This window comes from Python bivittatus, unplaced genomic scaffold (assembly GCF_059951505.1).
Source record: "Python bivittatus isolate LINGU-HERP-01145 unplaced genomic scaffold, Pbiv_v1 ctg000840_np1212, whole genome shotgun sequence".
Lineage (NCBI taxonomy): Eukaryota > Metazoa > Chordata > Lepidosauria > Squamata > Pythonidae > Python > Python bivittatus.
In genome coordinates this window covers 35,325,717-35,351,780 of record NW_028277113.1, presented here as the reverse complement: position 1 = coordinate 35,351,780, position 26,064 = coordinate 35,325,717, and the positions used below count along the sequence as shown (strand labels likewise).

General features: G+C 36.7%; 1 protein-coding gene across 16 annotated transcripts in view; it reads right to left on the bottom strand.

Annotated features, from left to right (window-relative positions):
- Positions 1-26,064, bottom strand: part of GREB1L (GREB1 like retinoic acid receptor coactivator) — a 183,866-nt gene that overhangs the window by 65,080 nt on the left and 92,722 nt on the right. For 15 of the 16 annotated variants that reach the window (XM_025165066.2, XM_025165070.2, XM_025165068.2 and 12 more), the window contains 4 exons: positions 19,051-19,227; positions 13,949-14,125; positions 11,833-11,952; positions 2,239-2,373 (listed from right to left, as the gene is read on the bottom strand). In XM_025165066.2, coding sequence (XP_025020834.1) covers positions 2,239-2,373; positions 11,833-11,952; positions 13,949-14,125; positions 19,051-19,227 — 609 coding nt within the window. The remainder of the gene's footprint in view (positions 1-2,238; positions 2,374-11,832; positions 11,953-13,948; positions 14,126-19,050; positions 19,228-26,064) is intronic. The other variant, XM_088130736.1, reaches the window with a different exon arrangement.

Below are 26,064 nucleotides of genomic sequence, written 5' to 3'. Positions count from 1 at the left end.
AAAGTCAATATTCCAATTTATCTGGACCCTTAATCCATTTATAACTTTCTTAGATCAAAACCTTCTTTAGCTTTTTGTTGTTTATTTCAAATTCTTTAAGTTCTTAAACTTATAATATGTACTGATCTAACTGACTGTAATAAAGTTAAAGAAGAAACTTATAATTAATTTTTATTTTGTTTAGAGTTGAAGATAAACTCATCTGATGAAGACTTTTCAAACTTGTCATTCCAAAGGTCTCTAACAGCTTTAAGATGATTAATAGGCAATTTCTGAAAGTGATTAGAAAGTGAGGTTTGCGAACTTAATGTCCTTTAAAAGGCTCCACCACAGTTGCAAGCAAGATGGCTAATCCCATCGTCTCCTGGTGCTCAAACCTGTGGAAAGCTGCAATCCTGCGGTCTCCTCACAAGGAGCAGCCATCCGGATCACATGTGGGTGATCTCCCATTCTCTCCTTATCCGGAGACATTCCAAGAAGGTGGTCTACTCACTGGTTCCTTGGTCTTTGCCACGGTCATTGGCTCTACTTTCACAGAGCCGTCTTCAGTTCACCATACCCCCCTCCCCCCAGGAAGTCCCAATGGAATTAATTTCCAAGTAACAGTGCACACGATTCAGTCTTTAATGTTTGAGGCATTATTTTAAGTATATAGCCAAAATGCTCATAATTTGGATATACAGATTCACTGTAGATTCCAGGAAGGGGTAAAATTCACTAATTCTGAATTGTGTTACCCATTCATATTAGTTGAATTCAGGCAGAAACAGACATTGGTGGAGGTATCTATAATCTCCCCTCTTGTGATTCCAGATGTGAAACCTGGATTTCACTTTATAGAATAAGAATATCCTTATTATGGTAACTGACCAATATAAAATAACATGCAATAATAAAATTACAGAGAACCCATTATGATAGTAGTGTAGTCGACACACTGTGAGAAATTACCAGCACAAACTATAAAATTGTGACACTGTTAAGATTGTAAGATTAAGCATATGAAGACAAATATGAGTACAGAAGAGAATTTGGATGTTAATATATAAATCTATAAGTTGGACATTAACTATGAAACTATGGAAAAATAACTAAAACTAATTAAAAACTAAAATTAATTAAATATAGTTAACATGAAATATACAATCACTATCTCACTAAAATTTACAAGTAAAACTGTATTAAATATTGATATTGTAACTATAAAAACTATAATGGTATGGTGCAAATAAAGTGGTACATAGAAAGGAATAAGACTAAATAAGACTAAAAAGTTAAAGAACTAAAAATAACTAGTAGAATACAAATTTATGGGCATAATCTTTGTCAAACTGATGGCTTACTTTACACAAAATTATTAAATGAGATTTGAATGATGGAGTTCTGGCAACTTTAACTGCCAGTTGGAGTCCAAATGCAGAAACTGAACATTTTACAGATCCCACAATGTTTCAACCTTGTGTTTTAGTGGGTTTATTATTTAATAAATAAATTAGTGCAGAATATTAATCTGTTAAAGATGAGAGTCAAAATGATATAGTCAGTGATTAAGAACTAAAAGTGGGATGACTCAGGTTCTGCAACGAAACTCACAGGTTGATCCTGGCTAGTTACAACCTCTTAACTTCACCAACTTATCTCTTAGAGCAAAGATAAAATGAGGAAGGGAAGAGAAGGAGGAAGGGGGAATCCATTTAAATCACTTTAATTGCTTAGATGAAATACAAATTATAAATGTAATAAATAAATGAAGTTAGTGAAAAACATTCCAGTAGAATTGGTGCATCAGTTGGAGCTACCAGATTTGAACTACAAAAAGTTGTCAACCACTAGATGGCAGCAAAGGAAATATAGAAATTTCTAATTCTTTGCTGCTATCTACTGGTTAACTAGATTGTTGCAACCTAGAACTGGTAATTCTAGTGTTGGTAATAAACATCATAGAAACCTGATTTGACCACAGCATCATTTTAAAGTTGTCTTCACTAACCTGGAGCCTTTCGGATATATTATAGGCCATTACACTGATTGATTTAGCTGAGGATGGCAAGAGTTGAACATATCTGAAGGGCACCAGCTAGAAGACATTTGGAAGTATGAGGTATTTATCATCTGCTTTATTCCACAAAGGCAATTCTATAGCAAATTACTTGCATCTTGTGAGATTTTACATATTACTTTTACATAGTAGAGTCAAAGTAATATTAGATTCCAATGAACTCAAGTGAAAGATATTACCTGCTGCAAACGTGTTTCCTACAAGTTGCACAGGCAAAGCGAGTGGTCTCACTATGTTCTTATTCCGAGTCAAGTCTTGAATTCCACTTAAATTAACAGCAGAGGAAGACTGTGCTTCACTGAATACCGAGGACTCTGTCAAAGAGATAGTTGTAACTATTTTTTTTAAATCTACATTTTTGAAAAATTTGTCTAAGATATCATCACAACAATTCTTTTCAGAAGCCATTATGAATGTTGAAAAATTATTAAATCATCATATTTATAATTTATAATGCACCTCCCCCATTCCAGTTGTTTATAAATGTTAATATTGATCATACGATTAGACTGAATCTTTGAAGAATTAACCTATGAGTGTTACCATTATTTTCACAAGAGACACCTGCATATAGTTCCACATAATTCCACATTTTAGGAGACAAATAGCACAATCCTATACTGATACACTTAAAAGTACCATTCTTTTCAATGAGAATTACTACTCAGTAACTAGGTACAGAACTATAGTCTAAACTCCTACATCCATCCAGTAGATGCAAGATCCTTTTACTACATGTATAAAGAAGGAATAAATCGACAACCCAAAGAATATGCAGATTTGTTTTTGTTCTTCACAATAGCATATTCACTAGAGCATATCTAACAGAAACAAATCTGAGTATGTATTAAATTGGAGCCAAATATTTTTCACTGTTATCAAACATGGTTACACCATGCTACAAGGCTATATAGTACACTTATCCTAACTCTCTTTTCTCTTGTACCATTCAGTTTATGTAGTATTTCCAAAGTCTGCCTGACTAAAGACAAAACACTAGGAGAGAAGGACAAATACATTGGTCTGACCTATCTGTAATTGCACTGTATGGCACAGGGGGCCCAATCAAGTGAGAAAGCTAAATAAAAGACAAAGAGAATCTGTATGATGATGCATAGATTGTAACTGGTATTTATCAGGACCAGCAGCTTAGCTCAAGCCTTTATTTCACCAGCAGTCTGCTGAGTCCCCAGTGCCTCTGAAATGCCAGAACAGACTTCTTCCTTAATCCAAGAAAGATGGGTGTTCTGTATCTCTGCTTACCATACTAATGACGGTGTCTAATAATGATTGCTGCTATTCCTTTCAACTTCTAAAATCATCAAGCTCAGGATTTCTGAACTGCTCCTGTTGAGCTGGGAGAACTACAACTCTATCACTCTATTTCCCATGGAAAATATGGCAAGCTGGATCTTCCTTCCAAACTTGAAACTAGAGGCAGGGAAATCATCATTAAGGTTGTACAGGACTTTGGAAGCAATTGGGACACCTTAAAAATGCAGCACAACTGTAGGCACGATCAATGATGCCCTCTTATTTTTTCTTACATTTCTAACCTATTTGCTCCCAATGAAGCCAGGTGGAGCAGCTTTTAATACATATCTAGACAATAATAATTGTGGATCCATATTATGGAGAACTTCCTATTTTGATGCTAGTAGTTTGAAAACTTTGGAAGTACAATACAGTTTCACTGCAGAAAAAAATCCCTTTCTTTCAAAGGACCGTCTCTGACTTCAAACAGACATGCAATAAAAAATCAAGGGCAAGTTTAATTGTTTACTGAGGCAAGACTAAATGGGTGGATCTCTGCTCTAAATACTTTCATATTGCCCAATATGCTGTACATCACAAGGCCTGAGCAATGGGCTTTCTTTATGCTCCATTATATACATGTGTGGTTTCTCCTTTCTTCTTCTAGGTCTTTTGTAGCTTTTTAGTACCCCTTTCTTCTTCTTGTTTCCCTGGAATATGCATTTCTAAGTGATGTCATTATCAATAATGCTTAATGGATGACTTAAAACCAAGGCACAGTCCCACCTCATTATCACAGCCTAGAATTCTCAATTACTTAAAGTGCGGTTGAACTAAAATATACTCTTCCCCAATCAGATGAACTCAAAATATTATGCATAATTCCCAGCCAGCATGGGTACTGGCCTTGCTGACTCATAATGATGAAAGTTGTAGTCCAGAGTACAAGATAGTCCTGACAAAAGCAGAATGAACTACGTGATAATTTAATCTATACATTATGTAAACTGTGCATTTTCTTATAAGTTGCAGAATTCAACTTTTCTTAGCACAGAATATTGTTGATTTTGATCCATAATTTTGGTGTTCTTATGACAGATTACACAGCCCTAGAAATAAACAGCTCCAATATACTGAACTGTATTCCTGCTCTTACAAATGTATACAAATGACTTCTTTTGTCCCCAAGTTACATTTTAACATGGGATCAATCTTCTTCTCTAGGTTGTTGATATACCCAACTTGTCTGAAATTGTTGTGACCTAACAATGAACTTTTCCTTGGAAACAATGTAAACTGGCTTTCGCCAGATAAATTAATCTAAGAAAAGCAAACAGGCTAGTTTGAAACTGTACCAATCCTACTGAAAGTAGTCAGGGAGAAAAGGCAAAAAGAAGAGGGAAGGGACATTTCCAAAAAGCCCTGCCAAGATCACAGACCCTGGAAACAATACACAACTTTCAGGAGTGAGGGGAGGGAAGGAAATATAGAAAGGGGAACACTGGCCAGTTAGAGAATGGACATTAAAACTCTCATTTGCCAAAGGACTGACTGAGCTGTAACATGGTTAAGTCTTAGGAGAGACACCAGTACATGGAAATATGACAAGGAATCCAGAAAAGAATTTTCTCCTCCCTTCCCTATTTTCCAAAACGATTTGCCTGGGGGCCTGTCAACACATAATGGCAGGATAGCTGAATATTTTTAACCAGAAAACACAGAAAACAAATTGTAGAATGACAAAGATCTACACTACCTTACCCAACCTGGCACCTTCCACATGTATGGGGGATTTTGGCTGGAGGGAGATCTGTGGCTATGGAGATCTTACTTCAAGTCCCCACTTGACTAGAGAGCTCACTAGGGGATTTTTGGTCAGTCACAATCAACCCCATGATTGTTCTTCTGAGGATAAAATGAGGTATAACCCAGAGATCTCACCTTAAATTTCTTAGAGAAAAAGTGCAATATACATTTAAGATTTTTATTACAAAAAATTAAAAATGAATAAGAGGAAGAGAAGATGTATAATTATATCTTTTCTAGAATAGTAGCAAATATAGCTTACAAAGGAAACTCCCTTGAGGCCACAGTCTTATTCTGCTTTTAAAAGAAGCATAACAGTAATTATATACTAATCTAAGCCAAGTATGCAACATTTCTAGACCTGAAACTATTTTTATGTGCCTTGCCTTCCATTTATTCTAGAACAGCAATAATGGAAAGCTAATCCACATATTAGTATTAAGTTCTAGGAAGAGGACCTAAACCAAGGATATATGTCTGGGGAAAAGAGGAACAGAGTGGCCAAACTCAGATGAAAGAGAACTCTTGTACCTTCAAGAGTTGTATAGTACAAGGATCTACAACAGCTGCATAACAAATTACATATTTCCTCTTCTCCTCAACTGTAAAAGGGAAAGGAGAGGATCCGTATTGCCATACACCCATATATTCCCTACAGATATGATTAAAATTAAATTGCAGAAGTAGCTTGCCACTTGGTTTGGTAGTAGCACCAAACCAATCTTCAGCAGAGTTAGAAATGTTTAATTACTGGATCGGAGACTACTAGGAAAATCCAGGACTGGGAGGTAAAAAAATCCTAAAAAGAGGCAATAGGAACTTGTGTACTATTGCCAAGAAAACTACATTGGTGTTACCAGGAGTTGAGCTCAACTCAAAGGAGATTTTACTTTATCTTTAGCCAGTCTTCTCCAACTCTTTTCCCTTCCCAACAAACTCAGTTCTGGGTTTCTTAGCTATACTGAACAAGTTATATTACAATAATTGAATCCATCTGAATAAGATACGTAATGGTTGTATATTAAAAATAATGCCTATATAAATGGATATCATTAGATGGGGCTCATGGAAATCAAATTAACTGTATTATTGGTAGAAGGAAGTAGAAGACTCAGTTATAGAAGCAAAGATGTGGCCAGGGGCTGTCTGTGGAACAGATCACAAACTGCTCATGCACAAATTCCAAGTCAAGCTAAAGTGGAAGAACAAACCAACCAGTTTCTAGGATATGATCTTAAGCATATACCCACCATATTCAAGCAGGAATCTCTCTGAAGTCCTGAACCTTATTGAGAGGGAACCACTGTAACTATGGAATGAAATCAAATAAGTTTTAAGAATGAATGTGAATACTGCCAAAGACCAAGAAACAGAAGAAAGCAAACTGGATGTCAGAACAGTTGGTAGAAATTACCAAGATGAAAAAAGAGTCCAAAGCCAAAAAAGATAGACGTCTCAAGGAGAAAACTAAGAATTTCAGAAAGCTGCTAGAAGAGACAAGGAAGACAGAAGCAGATATGGAAAAACAGGGAGAGCCTTCCAAAAATTTCTAAACTCAAAAGAAGTTTCCAGCATCAAATTGGTATGAAGGATGCCAGTGAACAAATAATAACTGATTTAAAGAAAAATGGAACAATGCTGTACAGTAGGAAGGCCATCATCTAATATAGCTAAGAAAAAGAGGTTGGATCAGCACGATCATTATCAAGTCAAAAGGCTACATTGGTGGAATCTCTACAGAAAGCAATAGAAGAAGCATGAAAGTTCTAACTGAACTATGCCAGCAAATCTGGAAAATGACACAGTGGCCAACAAATTGGAAGAGGTCAGTCTACATACCAGTACCAAAGAAAGGAGACTTAACAGAACATACAAATTATCACATAATATATTTAATTTCACACACTAGCAAAATAATGCTCAGGATGATCTAATACAAATCAGAGCCCTACCTGGAATGGGAAATACCAGATGTTCAAAATGGCTTTAGAAAAGGTTGAGGAACAAGATATATTATGGCTGATGTACAATGGACAATTGAGAATGCCAAACAATACCAAGAAGTGTCAATATATGCTTAATTGATAGAAAGGTCTTTGATTGTATCAACCATGTCAAGTTGTGAATGTCCTTAAGAAAATGGGAATCCCAGAACATCTCACTGTTTTCATGTTAGCCCTTCAAGGCCTTCAAGGCAGGCCAGGTTAGGAAATAGACCCTACCATTTTGACTGTAACTATGCTTCATTGATATAGGCTATAGTAACAGAATCTTGAAAGCCCGCCTGCGTTTTCCCTTCCCTCCCTCTTATACCCCACTTGATTAGGGTGGAGCTAGTAAGAACTTCTTTCTAATGCTTTCTTTGTTTCTCAGGCTTAATGAATGCTTTTGTTTTTTGTAACCTTTTGTTTTTGTAACCTTTTCTGCATAGTTTCTCCAAGGTCATCTCCATAGCTCTCCACACCTCATGCAAAACAAATACACAGAACAGAAAGCCACAGTGAAGAAATGAGATTACAATTACATATATAAAGATGATCAAACAAATGATAACAGGTACAGCAACTGTCCTTAGAAATGACAGTGAAGTTTGGTGGACAGCTGCTTCTTTTTAGAATTGACAATCAACAGTAAAGGAATCCACAGTCAAGAAATACACGGCAGACTAAGACTTGGTAGGTTAGCAATGAAAGCCTTGGAAAAGATATTCAGATGTCGTGACATACTTATACCTACAAAGATCAAGGTTTTCCCTGTGAACTCTATGGAAGCAAAAGTTGGACTCTGAAGAAGTAAAACAGAAACAGTATTGATGTTTTTGAACTTTAATGTTGAAGAAGACTCCTGTGAATATCATGGACAGCCAAGAAAACAAACAAATGTATCATAGAACAAATCAATCCCAAGTTCTCACTTGAGGCACAATGGCTCAAATGTTCATACATTATGCAAAGACCCAGCTCCCTTGAGAAGTCCATAATGCTGGGAAAGGTGGAAAGATAGAATAAAAGAGAACAACCAGCAGCAAGGTGGAAGACTTGATTACAGTGGTGATGGATACACTGTTGGGAGCAAATCATCTTGGGAAGATCTATCTATGTGGTCACATTGATTTGATGGCACATAATCAAATCAAGCAATAGTGAAGTGATTCACTAGTCAGTGCAGGGGAACCTTCACAAAGAGGTCAAGTGCACTATGATTAATTTCATCTGCACCTCCACCTCACAAGGCAATCCCAGGGAGCTCTTTCCCTTGAGGGAAGGCCAACAAGGACAACAGCCAGCTGGATCCCATTAATGAAGGACACTCTATGGATTTTCCAGTTCTGCCATACTACTGACCTTTCCTAATAAATGAAATCAATTCATGGATGGGCCTTGTAGCTACAGAACCTTTCAGCAGAAACAGCATTTACCATGCCATTCACACCTTTCCAGTTCCAACCCCCCCCCCCACTCCCAACCATACCATCAGGAAGCAGGAGTATATCTTCATGTGCCTCCCCCCAGCATAAATAGATTATTATTATTTTATCACCATCCTCATCACTGCCGCCACCACCATCACTCAAGAAGAGCAGATGCATTATTAATTGGCAGGCATAATATAGTATGAATTTATTTCTAGAGGGGAAATTATCTCCACTCATCCATGTTGGTTATTGGCAACTTTGGACCAGTCACCTTTTCTCAGTCCAACTCACTTTATACCTTGCACAGATAAAATTAGGCACATCTGAGGTAAACCACCTGGAACTCCTAGAGGAATTATTATTAATGCATAAGTCTTATGAAACATGAAGTAGACACTAATCCAGAAAAATGCAAAAGCAGACTGCAATATATCAGGAGATCTCATAAAAATTAGCAGAAAATGAACAATTATGCTTACATCTCCATTTTTTCTACAATCATATAATAAAAGGACTCCTCCCTACCACCCACTCCAAATTATACTGCTGAAATATAAAAGCTTGTGTGGAAGTAGATGACTGGGAATGGATTTCTGTATGGAATGTCTGCAGCTTACATTTGGTCCTGATACCCAAAATAAATTCCTTAATTTTAAATGATATTGTATGTTATTTATACCAAATTCTAGTTGATGAACCTCAATACTCTGGTAAATAAAGTCTGAAATATTTTCCCCCTGCTCTAATCCATGAAAGTTTATGCCATAATAAACCAGTTCATTTTAAAATATTGTTCTTCTTGTCAGTGAATCACAATTTGAACAACTGGAATTTCAGGAGGAGACTGCATTACCTAGTACTATCTTTGTAGGCTAACCTTTTTCAATCTGTTGATTTCCAGGTATGCTGGATTACATCATCACCTTGGGGATAATATGGGTTACAGTCTAACACCTTTCCTGGGCAGCAAACTGGGGAAGGCTATTTCAAACGCTGCTGTATTTTTATTTATTTATGGTTCTTATAATGCTATTCAGAACCTTCAGTACTATTTATTCACTTGTGGCTTCCTCACTGATTTGTGTCTGTGATTATGTGGATTTGTGTCTGTGATTATGTGGATCAATAATCCCTGACATATTAAAAAATCTGCCTTGAGTCGCTCCCACAGTACTTTTTGAAACAAAAAGAGAATATACATTGAATAAAGCACCTCTTTTCACCCACACAACCTTGCTGGTGAAATTGAAATGGATTGACAAGGATAAGGTACACTGTGGCCCCAGCGGCCTCTTGGATTTCTTAGCTTTTTTTATCTTTTTAATGTTTGGTTTTATAACTTTTAACTGTATTCATGTTTTTTAGTATGTTGTAAGCCGCCCAGAGTCCCCCATTGTGGGGAGATGGGCGGGGACAAATTAAATAAATAAAATAAAATAAATAAATAATGTGACTGTTTCTTCAGTGAAAGACTACACTTCTAGCAGCAGGTAAAAAATAGTTTAGCAACTCTGACCTGACCAATAAACACACATACGGAAGGACCAAGTAAACAAAACCATAATGAGCTGATAAGAAAAAGGAGAGCAAAAAAGGTAGATTTACCGATTTGGCAGAAGTAACCCAAGGCAAAACTATTTAGTTTACACATTACTGCAGATATAAGAGCTTCCTTTGTAATGACATTTCCATGCCAAGAAACCATGAAAGTCAATGATTTCACAAAATAACATTCTAACCATTCTCTCAATATCTACTGAAATATTTTGAGGCTGGCTGAGAAGGTTCCATAAATATATACATAATTCCTATACTTTCAAAGAATGATTAACCACAGATTACATAGTGGACCCTGCTAAACACTTGAGATACGGTATTTTCCATTTCTGAATATTCCTGAAGAGTGGGTAAGGTACTGATAATTAATATGACTCTTGTTTAATAATGCAGATATATTTCCACTGCAAATATGTCACTCTTGGTAGGTATGGATATTGCCACAGTGGTCTTAAGGAACAAAGAGTAAAATTAAAAGTTCTATTTGGCCACTTCATATTGGTGTAGAAACAAAAAACTGTTGAAATGATAACTACTCAGAATTGGAAACATCTATACAGCTGCAGAGATTGTGTTTACTTTATTGAATTTATAATTGTGATCCAGGACAAATCTATCTTTGATCCTCGTTAACACTAATCCCAACTAAACACTTAAGTATAATTAAGGCGGGCAGAAATTATCTGTCCCTGAGATATGGAGGAGACAAAAAGAAGTAGTATATTGATCAGATGTTTTGAGATGGATAGCTCGTAACACTACTAATGAAAACAAACTGTGTGATTGTTTTCCTCTTTAATACATATTTCTGTGATAAGAAAAATGATGAAAGAATTTGAGGGAAAACACCAGAGATTACAAAGAACCACTGGAAAATTCTGTGAATGAAGCTGGAAGACAACACATTAAAACCTCACCTGGAAATACTTTCAGTCTTTAAATCAGAAAAAAAAATAATTAAATTGGCTGTAACATTCCTTGTTCCAATTTAAATTAACATATGTGTTCATCAGACAACAATAAATCATGGAGAGCTTTTTGAAGTAGTTGTTTATTCAGATCCTAGCCTTGACCTTATGAAAACAGTGGAGCACTTAAACAACTGAAAAAGAAAAGTGTCATTCCAATGGCCTGGGAACAGATCATGCCAAACACAGAAATTATCCTCCATCTAAAGGGGCTGTTCTGCAGCTTTAGTTCTTTTGTGATATTATACTCTTGCAAGATTTCACTTCAGTACTACACACATTGTGGTGCAAGGCCTGAAGTGAGACCTGGTCTATATATTTACTCTCCACATAGGACTCCAAAATATGCAGGTAGCCTGTATGAATGAATCATGAACCTTCCCCAGACCTCCCACCAACATATGAACAATGGGAAGAGATAACCTGTCATAAAATCCTGAGGGGAGAAGGGCCCCAAAGGGTTTTTACTGTTCTTCAACAGGACATCTTTGCAAACCTTACTGAAACAAATATATATACTGAAGATCCACCATGCTAGAGTAGTTTACCCTTTGATGGCAACTATTGTGTTCTTTCTTAACACAGACTCCAGAGTAAGTTATAACTTAAAATCTTTTATTACATAATGGTTTTAGACATACAGTAGGACTCTACTTAAACTAGAGCAGCTTCAAATCTTATGATTGGGGGCTTCACAGCTACAAAGGTAATGGCATCATAATCACTACTTCACAAGTGTCAGCTCTAGGATGCAATGGACTCTCAGCTCCTACCTGTCTGGGTGAACCCTGGCTTGTATCCATTGGCTGTTCCACTCTCAGGGGTCACAGATGGAGATGCTGAAGAACTAGGTTTAGCAGAATGGCTAGCAACAGATTGCCTGCTTCTACATTCTGCAAGTAAAGCAGCTATAGTACATATTTAAGCAGCCAGATTGACAGTGAAACAATGCAGCAGAACAGATATTATATGCAATGTTTAAAAGCACATCACAACATTTGAAACAAAACAAAAGACAGCTATTGTGCAATCAAAAGAGTTAACTAAAAAGCAAAGTTTTTGGAATTTGTTAACTAAAGATTATTTTCAGCTTAGAAACCCTTAAAAAATTCATGCAGCAGCTATGATCCTAACTCTGTGAGGGGAAATAGAAGAATAATTTCAGAGAAAGCACTTCACGCAGAGAGATCATCAAATATGTCTGATACTACCATTCCCCTGGTTTCTTGTGCATGGGGGGAAAAGGACCCTTGCATCAGAAGCAAGGACTCTTACAGAACTGCAACATCAGTATATCCCTCATACAGAAACACTTCTAGGACATTGCACTAGAGAAGCCCATTGTGTAGCTCCAATATACCGTATAAGGCCTTGCATAAGTCACAGGAGGGTACAGAGGGAGCACATCACTAAGCACAACCACACCTACAGGAATATTGTATTAATTAGGCCATGACAATGGGAAGCTGCTGACACAGAAAACACAGTCTAAACTGCCATAGGATTGGACTATTGGGATATTTTCAGGAAGATCTCCTTTCTTGGAAAAAAAAACATATAATAAGACAATCAAGTTAAACATGATTTCTCAGCAACTTCTGGAATAAATATCCATATATGCCTATCATCAATTGCCTTGTGTTCTTGGAATCCCATGTTTTACTCTAAGCTGTTTCTGCTGAACTTGATATTTTTATTAGTTTAAGCTAAATTCTTTACCTCCACTATCTTCACACGTTTCTTACGCTATATTTTTACAGCCACCTATTTAGGAGTGAGCTCCACTGAGGCAGGTATGGCTTACTTCCAAGGAAACATGCATACAATTGTGCTATTAGTGTTTACTTATAGACTGTACTAGACCAGAGGTGGGCAACCTGTTGTCATAAAACTCTCTTTTTTGGTGGAGGCTAAACTCCCAAAATATAGCTGAATTTGGGGATTTTTTTTTGGGGGGGGGAAGAACAATGATATGATCTTCCACCAACTAGAAAAAAATCACACCCGGTTATACATGACTCCCTTAGGCTAGCATTCTAAAAGCATTCAATTATATTTTGTCTTTTCACTGACATCAGCATAACTCTGATTTTTCAACCTCGCTACTTTATAGGCTGCTTTGAGGCACAAATTGTCCTGTGTTCCTTATTGGGAGGGTAAGATTAAGAAGAAATTAACTACTTTGCAAGAGAAAATTAATGTATTTTAAATATGAATTTCTACATCCTTTGAAGTTACTTCTAAATGTTGTTCATGTCAGAATTTGTTTGAATAAAATCAATCACTATTTCTTTGTCAAGTCCTCTATATATGTCCACAGCAGCTATTTACTTACATGTGCACAGAAGCAGATTGTACAAGTGGATTAATCTTTCAAGGCTTCTTTGCAAATTACATGATATGTCAATAAAACGCAAGCTATTTGAAATATGTCTATCCTTCAGATTCCCTTGGTACAAAAACAAGGTTGGTTGTAATTCCTGTTGATTGCGTGTCTAATTGCAAACCGAGCTCTGCTGCCATATAACGGTCTTCCATAACCTGGTGTTCTCTTATGTGTTGGGACTATAATGGTCAGAATTTCTATCCAACAAGAAAACGGTGCCTATAAATAGTAGCATTGCACCCCCACCCACCAAATAGCTGGATAAACCTAGATTTATCCAGAAAACTGTCATGTAACATGTAGAAAGGTCCTTCAGTGGCTGATAAGAAACACTTAAAACCATATATCATGTCCTACACACTGAAAAGATAGGTTTACTATATCATATCATCTGGAAATTCCCCCTTTTAAGAAAAAGCATTCAAAAACAATTTAGCCATTCTAGAATTAAATTCTCACCCCTACCCCCCACACACTCATACATCAAAGAGAGTATTTCTTACCTTTCCAACATATAAGAGGTCCCTTTGACAGCACACCTTGAGCATTCCTTATTAGGTAGTACTTTAAGTGCTTCTGCTTCTTTGGCTGAGTGGTGAGTTTCAAATTAATGTGGTTTGAAAATTCAGTGAAATATCGAAATCCCCTTTCTCCACAGCCTATACAATTTCCAGAAAAACCTGCAGGGTTGAAGAAAAGCAGGTTAGCTTTACATTTTTCCTAGGATATTTGATAATTTTGTTTCTATTCAAGTTCTCTTCTTGGCATCTACTTGGTTTATTAAGGTATTTCCCCCTGCACACTGATAGCTTAAAGAACAAAGAGGAATAATTAAATCTACATTTTCCAAGTATCATCAAACTACCCTGGGCACTTGTACCCATAGGCACCTGTTTGTAACCATTACGATTCCAAAATTTCAAAACTTGTAGCATGACATCATGACACAAGCTCCACCCTTTTGTACTTGTTACAACCTTGCATAACATAAGAGGCAGAGTTTGCTTTACAGTGTTTTGTCACACGTCACCCTCCCCCTGTGGATGTCCATGCTTGAATCTGTGGGTTATATCTAGACTGTTAAGCCCCTGAAAGTTAGGCCTCAAACCTTTCCCAGGTCACCATCATTGGTTCCATTCAAGCTTACCAATCTTATTTTTACTCCATCCTGCCTTGTTCCATAACCACAAAACTCACTGAGAAAGCCTTGAACATGCTGGGGAAAAAGAACACCAGGATGCAAATGTCTTTTTTTTCTCTCATTAGATACTGTACAAAGGCAAGTCACATCCGTATCTCTAATTTTGAGCAACAGCCTCGCCCATTTTGGGCTATCATCTATCCAGTGCTAAATGGTAAACAGATATTACCAAAGGTAGGACAGATCTAAATAGGAAAGAAAATTCCCATTCCTGTTCCAAAATACCAAAGAGGACCAAATTGTGAAAACTGACAAGGAATGACAGTTGTTAGGAAAAGCAAATAGTTCAATTAAGATATTCAAGACCTTTTTACAAAGCCATCTTTCTCTACTAGTGAATTAATTCCAAAGTTGCAGTTTTTTCCATAAACAAATATCTCATTTTTTTTAATAATGCTACTTTATTTTTGCTTGAATTTTCAAAGGCTTCCTTTTTATTTTGATATGGATAAATGATTTAGAGGAGTCACAGGAGATGAGAAAGAAAAATACATATCCTTTCAGCTCCACAGAAATCCCTGGTGTAAGTAATCTGTATTGTCATTGGAGAGATTTTTCTGCAAAGTGATTAGGCATAAATATGTAAATTTCAACAAAAGTTAAAAGCTCATTACTTTGAAGAATATTGTAATTTCTTCTAAACACAAAAGGCTAGGGAAGAAAGGTCAGCAGGTCAAACCAGTTTGGCAAGGTGGCCTAAATTACATCTTTAATTGAACTAGGAATCGATTGGGGGATATATTATCTTTGATCCACTGTAGATTTCCTACTGATTTCAAAAAGCACTTTGCACAACAGCCAGTAATTTATTTTCTTAATTATTATAATCCAAGGTTAGGCAATTTGTTCAGCATAAAGGTACACACAATGCATTCTCAAGTGTAAGGCCTTCGTTAGCTGGTTGCTTTAGTTGTCACAGTGGCAAAGGCAAACTATACTACTGTGCGTTTTAAAAAAGATTATGAGTTATTTCAAACAACAAAATGAAACAGCTATCAGATCAACACGCATACTCTTACCTACCAGTAGCTTCCCCCTCTCTGGAAAGAGATTCACAAATCTCTTCCAAAGGTTTAGAAATGGAAGAGAAGGAAACAGCAGAAGTCTATCAACATAACATTGCTTATAGCCTCATATTTTTACACCATCAGATTTTAAAACTTGCTTTACAACTTAAAAGATGATAAATTATAGTCCTTAAATATAGGAACAGAAACATTTGAACAACAGCAACAACAAAAAAACAGGAATTACTTACATGCATTTATATTTTGAAAATTTTGCCTTCAAATTTTCAAATTTAATTCTGCTTAGAGACTGTTTTTCTTGTTTAAATGAAATTTGAGTCAATATGCTTCTAAAACTCCACAGACTAAATACAAGTGATCACTAAATTGTCCACTCTTTTTTTCAAGTAATGGAATATGTCTCACACACACAATGTGTGTACTAAAGTGGTTATGCATAAAGTTAAAATAATTTAGTATAGGTAGTCCTCAAGTTACAACCACTTGTTCAGTGACCGTTCAAAGTTACAGCATTGAATGAGTGGTACTTATACCCGGTCCTCAAAGTTCCAGCCATTGCAGAACACCCCCAGTCATGTGATTGCAATTTGGGCACCTGGCAACCGGCTCACACTTACGACGTTTGCAGTGTCCCACAGTCACATAGTCATCATTTGTGACCTTCTCTCTCAGCTTCCCACAAGCAAAGTCAATGGGGAAGCTGGCAAGGAAGGTTGCGAGTTGCTCCCGTAAGTCACTCCCACTGCTTTTTCTCCCAAGGAGACCCACTACGGACTCAGGGATCTTGTACTCTGCAACATCCTCCCACCTGCCCACGCTCCATAGTGCACACCAACCTGCAGCACCCTCCTGCCAGATCCCCTGTGCTCTGTGGAACCCACTTGCGGCATCCTCCCACCTGCGCCTGAGGCCCCCACCATCCCACCCACAGCCCCTGCCAGTGCACCCCCACCCCTTGTAGCAACCACATACCCCCATGCTCTGTAGCGCCTGTCCACGGCAACCTCCCCACAGCACCCCCAATGCTCCTCAGACTCCCTCCTCTTCCCACTTAGCAACCCACATGGTTCTGGGGTTATAACGGCAACCAGGACTGCTGTCACTAAATGATGCAGTCACATCACGCTTTATGACCACATCTCTTAGCGACGGAAGTTCCAATTCCAACTGCCGTCGTAACCCAAGGATATCCGTACAAGAGAATTTGAAAACAGAAGACTTCCTCAACTTTTGAGCCATGGAATCCCTTGTAAGAATAGCCATCTCTGCAGCATGTAATAAGCTAAGAAAATATAGTCTGGAATACCGAAGTGAGGGATTTCTAAATAAGGCCAAGTCAAGTTGACAAAGAGAGCTTTTCCGGTGTCCGTTGAGAAGGTACTTCAAGAAATAAGATAGGACACAAGTGTAACTCAACTCTTTATATATGCTAACAAATCTGTAAATTCCAGTGGTAGTCAAAAATGATGCAAATAAAATACAACAGTTCATTTCATCTCTGGGCACCTTGAAAGGCAAATTAAGTACTTATACTGTAACTTCCTTGGTGAGAGTCAGTTTGGTGTAGTGGTTAAAGGTTCAAGGCTAGAAACTGGAAGACCAAAAGTCCTGCCTTTATCACAAAGCCATGGGTGACTTTGGGCTAGTCATTCTCTCTTAGATCTAGAAAGAAGGAAACAGCAAACTATTACCAAAAATACTGCTAAGAAAATTGCAGGGACTTGTCCAGGCAGTGACCAGGAGTCAAGACTGACTTAAACGCACAAAATGTATTAATTTAACTTTCTTAGTACTTCAGTCTTCAGGGAGGAGTACCATGTGCCAAGAACTAAAAATGGGCCCATTACTAAAGAAGCAAAGGAAGAAAACTCCTTCCTTTGCATATGTCTCTGAAAACGTATTCCATTATAAAGATTAAAAAAGGTTTTAAGAGTTAAAAAGTCACTATACTTGCATTAATACTAGGCAAAAAGAGACTGAAACACTGGATTATAAAGCAATTAAATGACAATTGAACAGATTTTTTTTCACAAAAGTCTATTGCAACACAGTACAGGTAGTTGCCACGTTAAGAACACCTAGTTTACAGAAGATCCATAGCTAAGAACGGAGCCTATTGTAGCAATAACAATGGTTTGAGTTAATTACACAATACTACTTATGCCGTATTATACAATAACACTGTTCTGGCTTACATACAAATTCAATGTAAGGACCTTGGGAATGGAACTTGTTCTTAAACTGGGGACTACCTGTACAGAGATTCAGGTATTCCACAGAAAGCATTTGCAAAACCTATGTAAAACACATCCTTGCAGGATCTCAGATTGGTTGCGCATTCATAGCTGAACTGGGGATTCTGGGAATTATAATCCAAATTTATTTGGAACAGAAGGCTGATTTAAAGGATTAGGAACTGGTTGTTCCGAATGAAAGGAATCCACAAACTCTAATATTGTAACGTCATTCTTCTTGGAATCATTCATTTCCATGTGAACAATGTGAGCAAACTTGATCACTATAATCCAGCTGCCCTTTGTTTCATCTGAATTGTCTATGCCAATCTCCAAAGTCCTTGCTTTGTTCCATTATCTGCCTTTGATCTTGGACTAGCCTAGATACTTACGTTCCTGCCACAAATAGGCTCTTACAGAGTAATCCCCATGCTACTGCTATAATTCTGATCTCATCCTGGGGAGATACCATTATTTCCTGGCTACTGAAAGAGTGCAGTGAAATAAATTGCAGCTATACCTCCTAATTCCTAAAGTCTTTCAAAACCTAATACCTTCCATATATTTGTTGGACTTCATTTCCCATAAACCCAAGCCAGCACAGGTCATAGTTGGAAAATTATGAGAGTTGAAATCCTACACATCTGGAGGCACTAGGCACAACCAAGTTTATATGGCATGTGTACAAGCTAATTTGCATCTAATATTACAGCACTCCTATATGGTTTAACAGAAAAAGCCATAATGCCACTTTATTTGTATTCTGGACTGGGAAAAGCAGGGAGGAAATCATTATAGCCAAGTGATATCAAACAATTATATCTTCTTCCATGAGGAAGAAGAAAGCTCAGAGATAGTCATTCTAGTGAAGCATGTAACTTCCTTAATAAACTTCTCTTTTCTCTTGTATCTCAAGCCTGTCTCTACAGTAGATGCTCTTAATACTACTCACAAATATAGTCCAGCAAATGGAGTGGAGGACTCCCAAACAATTTTTCCCTAAAGAAAGAACTTTTAAAAACTATTTCAGAATAATACAGGGAGAAAGCTCTCCAGTGAATCAATCTCATATAACATTAATTCAGTCCTAGGGACTGTAAATTTGTCACGTTATGAGGAATAATGAATGAATTTTCATTTACCTAAAAGTGCATTTTTTCCATGGTCATCTGGCAGAAATCTTTTATCAACAGCACAGACTAGAAGATGCTCAGGAAGATTTGGAGACTTGGCTCCCACCAACAGGAAGCCTGGTGGGATATCAATCTGTTCCATACACAGCGATGATAATCGCAGATCTTTGCCGGCTTGACAAAAACCTGAAAAGAAATGATATATCATGAAACAGCCATTTAGAGCAACTCACAAGTATACTGGTCACTCCAGGCTTAATATTTCTAACCCCTTCCCCTTCACAAAATAGCTACCTGGTTCATTAATTCATCATGGGCAAAGGACACGAGATGAATTAGTAATATATAAAACAAATATAGATTCATGAAACAAAATGAGGAATTTATGTATTATGCTCCTTAGAGGGAGAGATGTTAGCAGTAGTGTATTGTGCTGGTAGCTTTTATTTTACATATTTGACAGAATCTATTTCTGATTCACAAAAATGGACACAGCAAATAGGAAGACAAGAATTCACCTCCTTCTTTTCCTTTTCTTCTCTCTGCTCCTGAAATCCAGGTAAGAACAATGGCATACAAAAGGCACCTTCCTTTTCCATTTGTGAATTAAATGTGCACCTGTGTGCTGTCAACTTAAACAACATTACTTTCAACATGTCTGGATGCAATGCAGGTAAATTGCCTTGGCAACTGGAAGGTTGGGGAAAGCTCATTGAAGCCTACATCCATGCACTTTTTCTTCTACAAAGGAACCCAAGGCACTGACTTTACAGACCCTCACTACAACTTCTCTGCTGGAGCTGGAAAAGAGTGTGCCTGTTACAATTATTCTGGTGTAGTTTGTGGAATTATTCAGAAGACACACATTTTTCAAAACTGCTTCTCACTCATTCCTTCAGTCTTTAAACTGCAAGGACCATTTGCTTCTCAATTTAAGGGCAAAGCTATTTTCCTCCACTGTGAATTACACATAAAAGAAAAAAAAAAAACTAGGACTGCAAGGAATATGTCTGTTGAAGCAGTGATATCACCAAAGGGGGCAGGACCAAATGTTCAGCCTGGGTTCATTTGGGGGAGGGGTTGGGAGTTCTAGTGCAAAATAGCTGTTTTAAACCATTTGGGAATTTAATTTACTGAATCTGTCTCTTTCTTGCCTCTAAAAGCAAAAAGTCATATTGCTGAAAATAAATAATTTGTTACTGAAGTTGGCAATGAAATTTTAGTTCTGAAAGTGTAAAAATAGGACTTGTGCATGTACAACCTTTGGGGTGCCCATAAGGTAGGAGGATGCTGGACCCATCTCCAAATTAAGCCCCATTTTAAAGAAATATAAGCCTATTCACAATCTGCTAAGGCAATTAGCAAGACTGGAAGAGCAGCCATTCGGAAGCATGGCCATTTTAATTTGGCAGTAGGAGCAGAATGGAAAAAGGCGTCTCCCATTCTTCATCCAAAATATGTACTACTTCAATGCTATGCCAGTTCTAGCATAGCATCTCAATAAAAGGTGCTCACTTTAACAGTAACAACAACACAGTTTTATATTAATATTACATCATCTTGGTAACCAGTAGAAGATTTCCCAAAGAATTTTCATCCATTCTGAAAACACTCTTAGATGTTCCTCTACCTTGTTCCTATCTAGTATTCTGCCACATTCAGACCATGATTTAGAGTTCCACATTCTTACTGGCATTAGTAGAAAAAGAGCTGGATATGAACATGTTGATGCAATAGAATCTCAGTATTTTGAATGACTTCCACCAACTAACTCATGTAGAAGTAGGAAGTACAGTATGCGAGAAAAAAAATCTGCATCTTGAGGAACCTTACAAGCCAAAGGCACCATCATATGGGAATAATGAATCCAACTAAGCCAGAATCACTCTAAAATGTTACTTCCAAATACCACCTCAGTCAGATACCCCATGAGGAAGTCACAATTGATGATACTGAATGCCACCTGTCCTGCCAAATCTCAGTCCAGTTCTTGGTACAGGTCATCTACAAAAGAGACTAATGCTGTTAGTATCCCAAACCTAGGTTTGAAAAATAGAAACGGTGATGCCCTCATCTGTTCTTTAAAGAGGGAGATCTAAACTGACTGATTATAGAAACAAAGTTTCACAGGCCATCCAGCCCAAATCCTTGCTCAGTGCAGGATCCACCACAGCATATCTGACAGATGACAATCTAGCCTCTATTTGAATTCCTCCAGCAAAGAATGTGTCACTTCATGTGGCAACTTGTTTCACTGGTTGTTAGCTCATACAGTACAGTTAGAAAGTTCCTCCCAATGTCTACACTGAACCTACTTTTAGCTTTAACCAAGTAGCATCTGCTTTTGCTTTGAATACTGCGTTGAGTAACATTTTGAAGAGCCTATTGTATTAGTCAGACAGCCATACATGCATATATTTCTTATCCTTTCTGTCTGCCAAAATGTGCGCATCCAGCATTATTTTGGGTACATTGTTCTCTATGATCAAAGGGTGTTCTTTATGCATGCAATCACCTTTTTCAATCAAACATTCAGCAGCAGTGAGCAGTAGCAATTACTGCCATGGTATATAAGAGAGCATGGCTATGGCCAGAGGCAGACAGAGATGAAGATAAGGGAAGCAAATACCACAAGTGATAAGGAAGAGCAGGGTGGTCTTAATTGCAATCATCAGTATTCCACAACTTTTGCTGGAAAAGTGCTAGAAGAGACATTAACTGACAAAATGGTGTCACAAAGAGCAAAACAGATTTAACTGATCATAGAAACAGAATATAAGGGAAAGAACTATAGACATTTTGAAGTTCTCCAAGAGAAACTCAAACATCTTAATGTTTCCCTTTCAAGAACACCATCCATGCAAAAACCTATTGTTTACCAGAAAATATAGCAAATAGTCTCTCCACCCATATTTGCTAGTCCCTTTGGGAGATCCAAGTAATTTTTTCTTTATTTAACTTCTAAGATACTAGATTAAAAAAAATCATTTTGTGCATTTTTGTATATTCATATTTACATTTTCTTATTGATTTTAACAGTCATATACTTCGTAAGTTATTTCTGATTGGGCTAGCACCCATCTCTCTCTTCCCCCCGCCATTGTTAAAATGTGTCATATACATTATTGTTAGATGCAATAATTAACAGGAGAAACTGCTAAGGTATAAGAAGCATTTCATGTCTAAGTGAAAACTGGATGGAGGAAATGGGGTTTGAAATCATTAAAATATGTAACATGCTGGGTTACAGAAGTCACTGGAATATGTTAAAATGACTTTCCCTTCTTACTAAAAAGATTTTAGATGAACAAGAGAGAAATCTTTAAGGAGAAAATAAAAACAAGCAAGGAAACTAAACAAATTGATCTTGAAAGAGTCTTCAAGCCCAAAAGATTCCTGGACAGGCTATCTGTACTGTATTTATATCAGTTCTTTAATTTACAATCTTTATGTTTGATTATTCTGTTATCTACAATTGAGGGCTGAGTCTTTGGACCCCTTTGAAACTTAGAGAATATCAAAGGCACAGCATAATTAGGTTCTAGGAGTTAAAGATTGAACAGTTCTATAGCAATGCAGACTGCTAATTTTAACCAGCATTAGCCATTAGCTGTTGTTGTCTTAATGCAGAGTACAATGCTTTTTTCCAGAAGAACTCAAAGAGTTTGTTTGCAATTCTACTATTGTTTCAGCAAAAAACATTAGCATTTTGAATTAAGGACTGTGGTATCAGCTGAAAGCAGCAGATAATTAAGAGATGCAAATTTACTTCTCTGAAGTAAAAAAAAAAATATAGAAAAACCTTACATTCCTATTCCAAAGAAATGCAAATACTGTTGCATTCCCAGGAGCAATTCATTAGACTCCATTTTAAATGGTTTCCATTCAACAAATCATTATTTGGAGTTTAAGAGCTTGCTGCTTTTCAGGATTGAATCAACATATCCTTGTGTTTTTCTGCAAAGATTATCTCAAATATTATCAAAATCCTTAGCTGGTCAATATTTTATTAGGATCAACGCCACAGAATACATTTTAGTCCTAATAATTTTGCCTAACCATGGATTTTGGAATGTTATTCGATTTTGGAAAGTATTAACCTACTTTGCTTTTTTGTTCCTCGTATTATGTAATGAGGTTTTTTAAAAATTGGAAATAACTTTATCCAATCACTGTAACAGAATAAATCTATACATTATTCAATCTACACATTAATAGCTTTTATATAGCTCTACACTATCAAAATGCAGTTTTTGAATATAAGAAATTTAACACCAGAAATAACAACTATTTGAACTTCGGTAGGTTACTTTGGTAGGTTCAATTCAGATATAATTCATCATATTTTAAAACCATTGGTTTTAACCACATAATTAACCACAACTAAGCAAACTTTGACTTAAGTGATTCACTTAAGAATAAATGAACCAGTTCACTGACAAATTTAATTCTCAGTTATTTGACTTGGGGGTCAATTTTCTGGGGATACTGATAACAGCGTACTGTAATCTATAACAAATGTTAACTGTTTTTGTTCCAACAGAAAACTCAGCGATATACTCACAAGGACATGCAGATTGTTATTAATATTCTTAACACAATATAATACACAAAGTGGTCAATTTAACTAATTTTTTCTTAAGTAATCACAGAATGAACTCTTAAGACCAGAGATAGATTGGAAGCTATTTTCTATGTTTTTCTTTCTTTTCTTTACTTTATATCATGTTTTCTTTTTCTTTTTCTTATAATTTGTATTTTTCATTTTCTTTTTCATTTCTAACTTTTAACTTTGTAATTTTAAAACTTTAATAAAATATTATAAAAAAAAAAGTAATCACAGAGTGAAGAAGCATCTTTCACATATCCAAAGAGGTCTATCCTTTTCCATTAACTAATGATCCCTGCTTCCAGCAAGGAGCACTGAAGCATTTGTTTACAAGGACACAAATTTACTTATGCAATACAATTTGTAGATGTGACTGTTACCTTCTCAGGAGTTACCAAACTACAATGAAAGATTTTGGAAATCAATAAAATATAACAACAGAAGCAATTATATATTACACAATCAAAGGTGCTAGGAGTTTACTTCAAACAGCCATGCCTTGCAAAATGATAAAAATAAATAAATGGTTAATAAGATATTTTTGTGCTTTCCAGAAATACTGATCTTTGCATTCTAGAGTCATCTTTTAAGCCACTAAGAAGAAAAGAGTTTGGCCAACACAGCTGTGAAAATACAAACAAAAGGTCTGAAACTGTGTAAAGTAAAAAACTGTTTCTGCCCCCCCATCCCCCCTTTTCTTTAACAGTAACAATTAACATCTCCTTTGTGAGGTACAGACCTGTTTTTGTGCTACTTTAAGATAAGGATTCTGCATAAGAAATTACCTACCACGATTTACATAAGAAATGCAGTTCACAGTCATTTCCACTTGGTATTTTTACAGTAGCTGATCTGGTATTAAGTATCTGACTAACTCAGAGCTTGAAAAATTAAGAATTTAACTCTCTGGCTCTCTCTCATATTGCCCTTAACAACCAAACCACATCATTAGTAATAAACAATACTCTTGAGATTGTATATATTTTATAAATGAAGCAATGCATAAACTAAAATAATTTTTTTTATTTTACGCATACTCTACAGGCTTTATTAAAGTCACTGATAATTAAATAGGTGACTAAAAAGAGCATAGGAACTGAATGAATGCTCGTGGGCACTAAAATAAGAAAGATACATCAACACCCAACTGCAAAAGTAATTTGTGCTACAACTCCCTGAAAGCTCAAAAACTGATACCCATGCTATTATTGTTATGATATTATCTGTTATCTTTTCAGCAATCCACTGGGGAGAACATCCATGTACCAGCCAGTGTTTCCCTCTCAATCTAACCAATCATGTAGAAGGAGGTGAGTGTATATTACAAGAGCAAAAAACAAGAGGGCTTTCCCACCCCATTGTTCCATCTACAGAATATAATTAAGTCGACAGTTGATTCTCCTTCAACACACAGGAAACAGGCCAGCATTCACAGCACCTGATGACAATAAGTTAATTCAAAGGTTGCCAGGCAGGCTGCCAGAATACACAGCTTGCTTCTTCAATGGAGGGGAAAGGCCAGAAGACTGATGCTGTTGCTGAGCATCTGTTATCCAAGATAACATTCAGTCCAATGGTAGGGCCACTCCTGCTACCTAATTGATGGGTTCTGCTCCAATAGCTCCAGAGGGACATCATATGCTATTCAGTTACAGTCTCTACATGAAGTCCAGGTTTTTAAAGTCAAAATCATTTAATCCAATACTATAGTCTTTTCTGGAAAATCAACTGGTCGTACTGGATTATACAGAGTATAATGGAACAAGATATCACCACACAAAATGCAGGATGTTTGAGAGAGGGCAGATGAGCTGGGTGGATGGGAACGCAAGGCATAATACTTGCTGTTCTCAATCAAGAGAGGATAATATTAACCAGTTCCTTATCAAACAGATTTTTGCTGAACACATTCAGTACATCATTAGCAAAAAACACCATTTGAAATTCAGTTTTAACATGGTTTTCACAATTCCCACAGCAATAACTTCAAGCTTTCATACTGCCTTGATCCCACCAATCTAATTGCTATGATTTGTATGTATGATTCAGTATATGTTTATTTCAGTCTCACTAAATTCAGTGAAATTTGTTTCCAGGTAAGCAGTTTCACACTGCAATCTTAATCTAGTGCAAATAATTTGTCAACCTTCTGGCAGGAAGAATAAGGGCAGGAAGGCACAAAGGTCACAGAAGTGAAGTATAATTTAAAATGAAGCCAGTCTAAAGAGCAGCATACATTCGGTGGCTAAAACAACCTCCACAGTAATTTTAAAGAATCTCACCTCTGTAAATAAATCTCTCTTCTGGTGTACTTTCATTTTAGAACTTTCTGCAACCTGAATTGTACTTTATGTGGAAGCTTTCAGATTTGGGTGGTGGGGAGTTGCTTTATTTATTTAATGAAACAAAACATT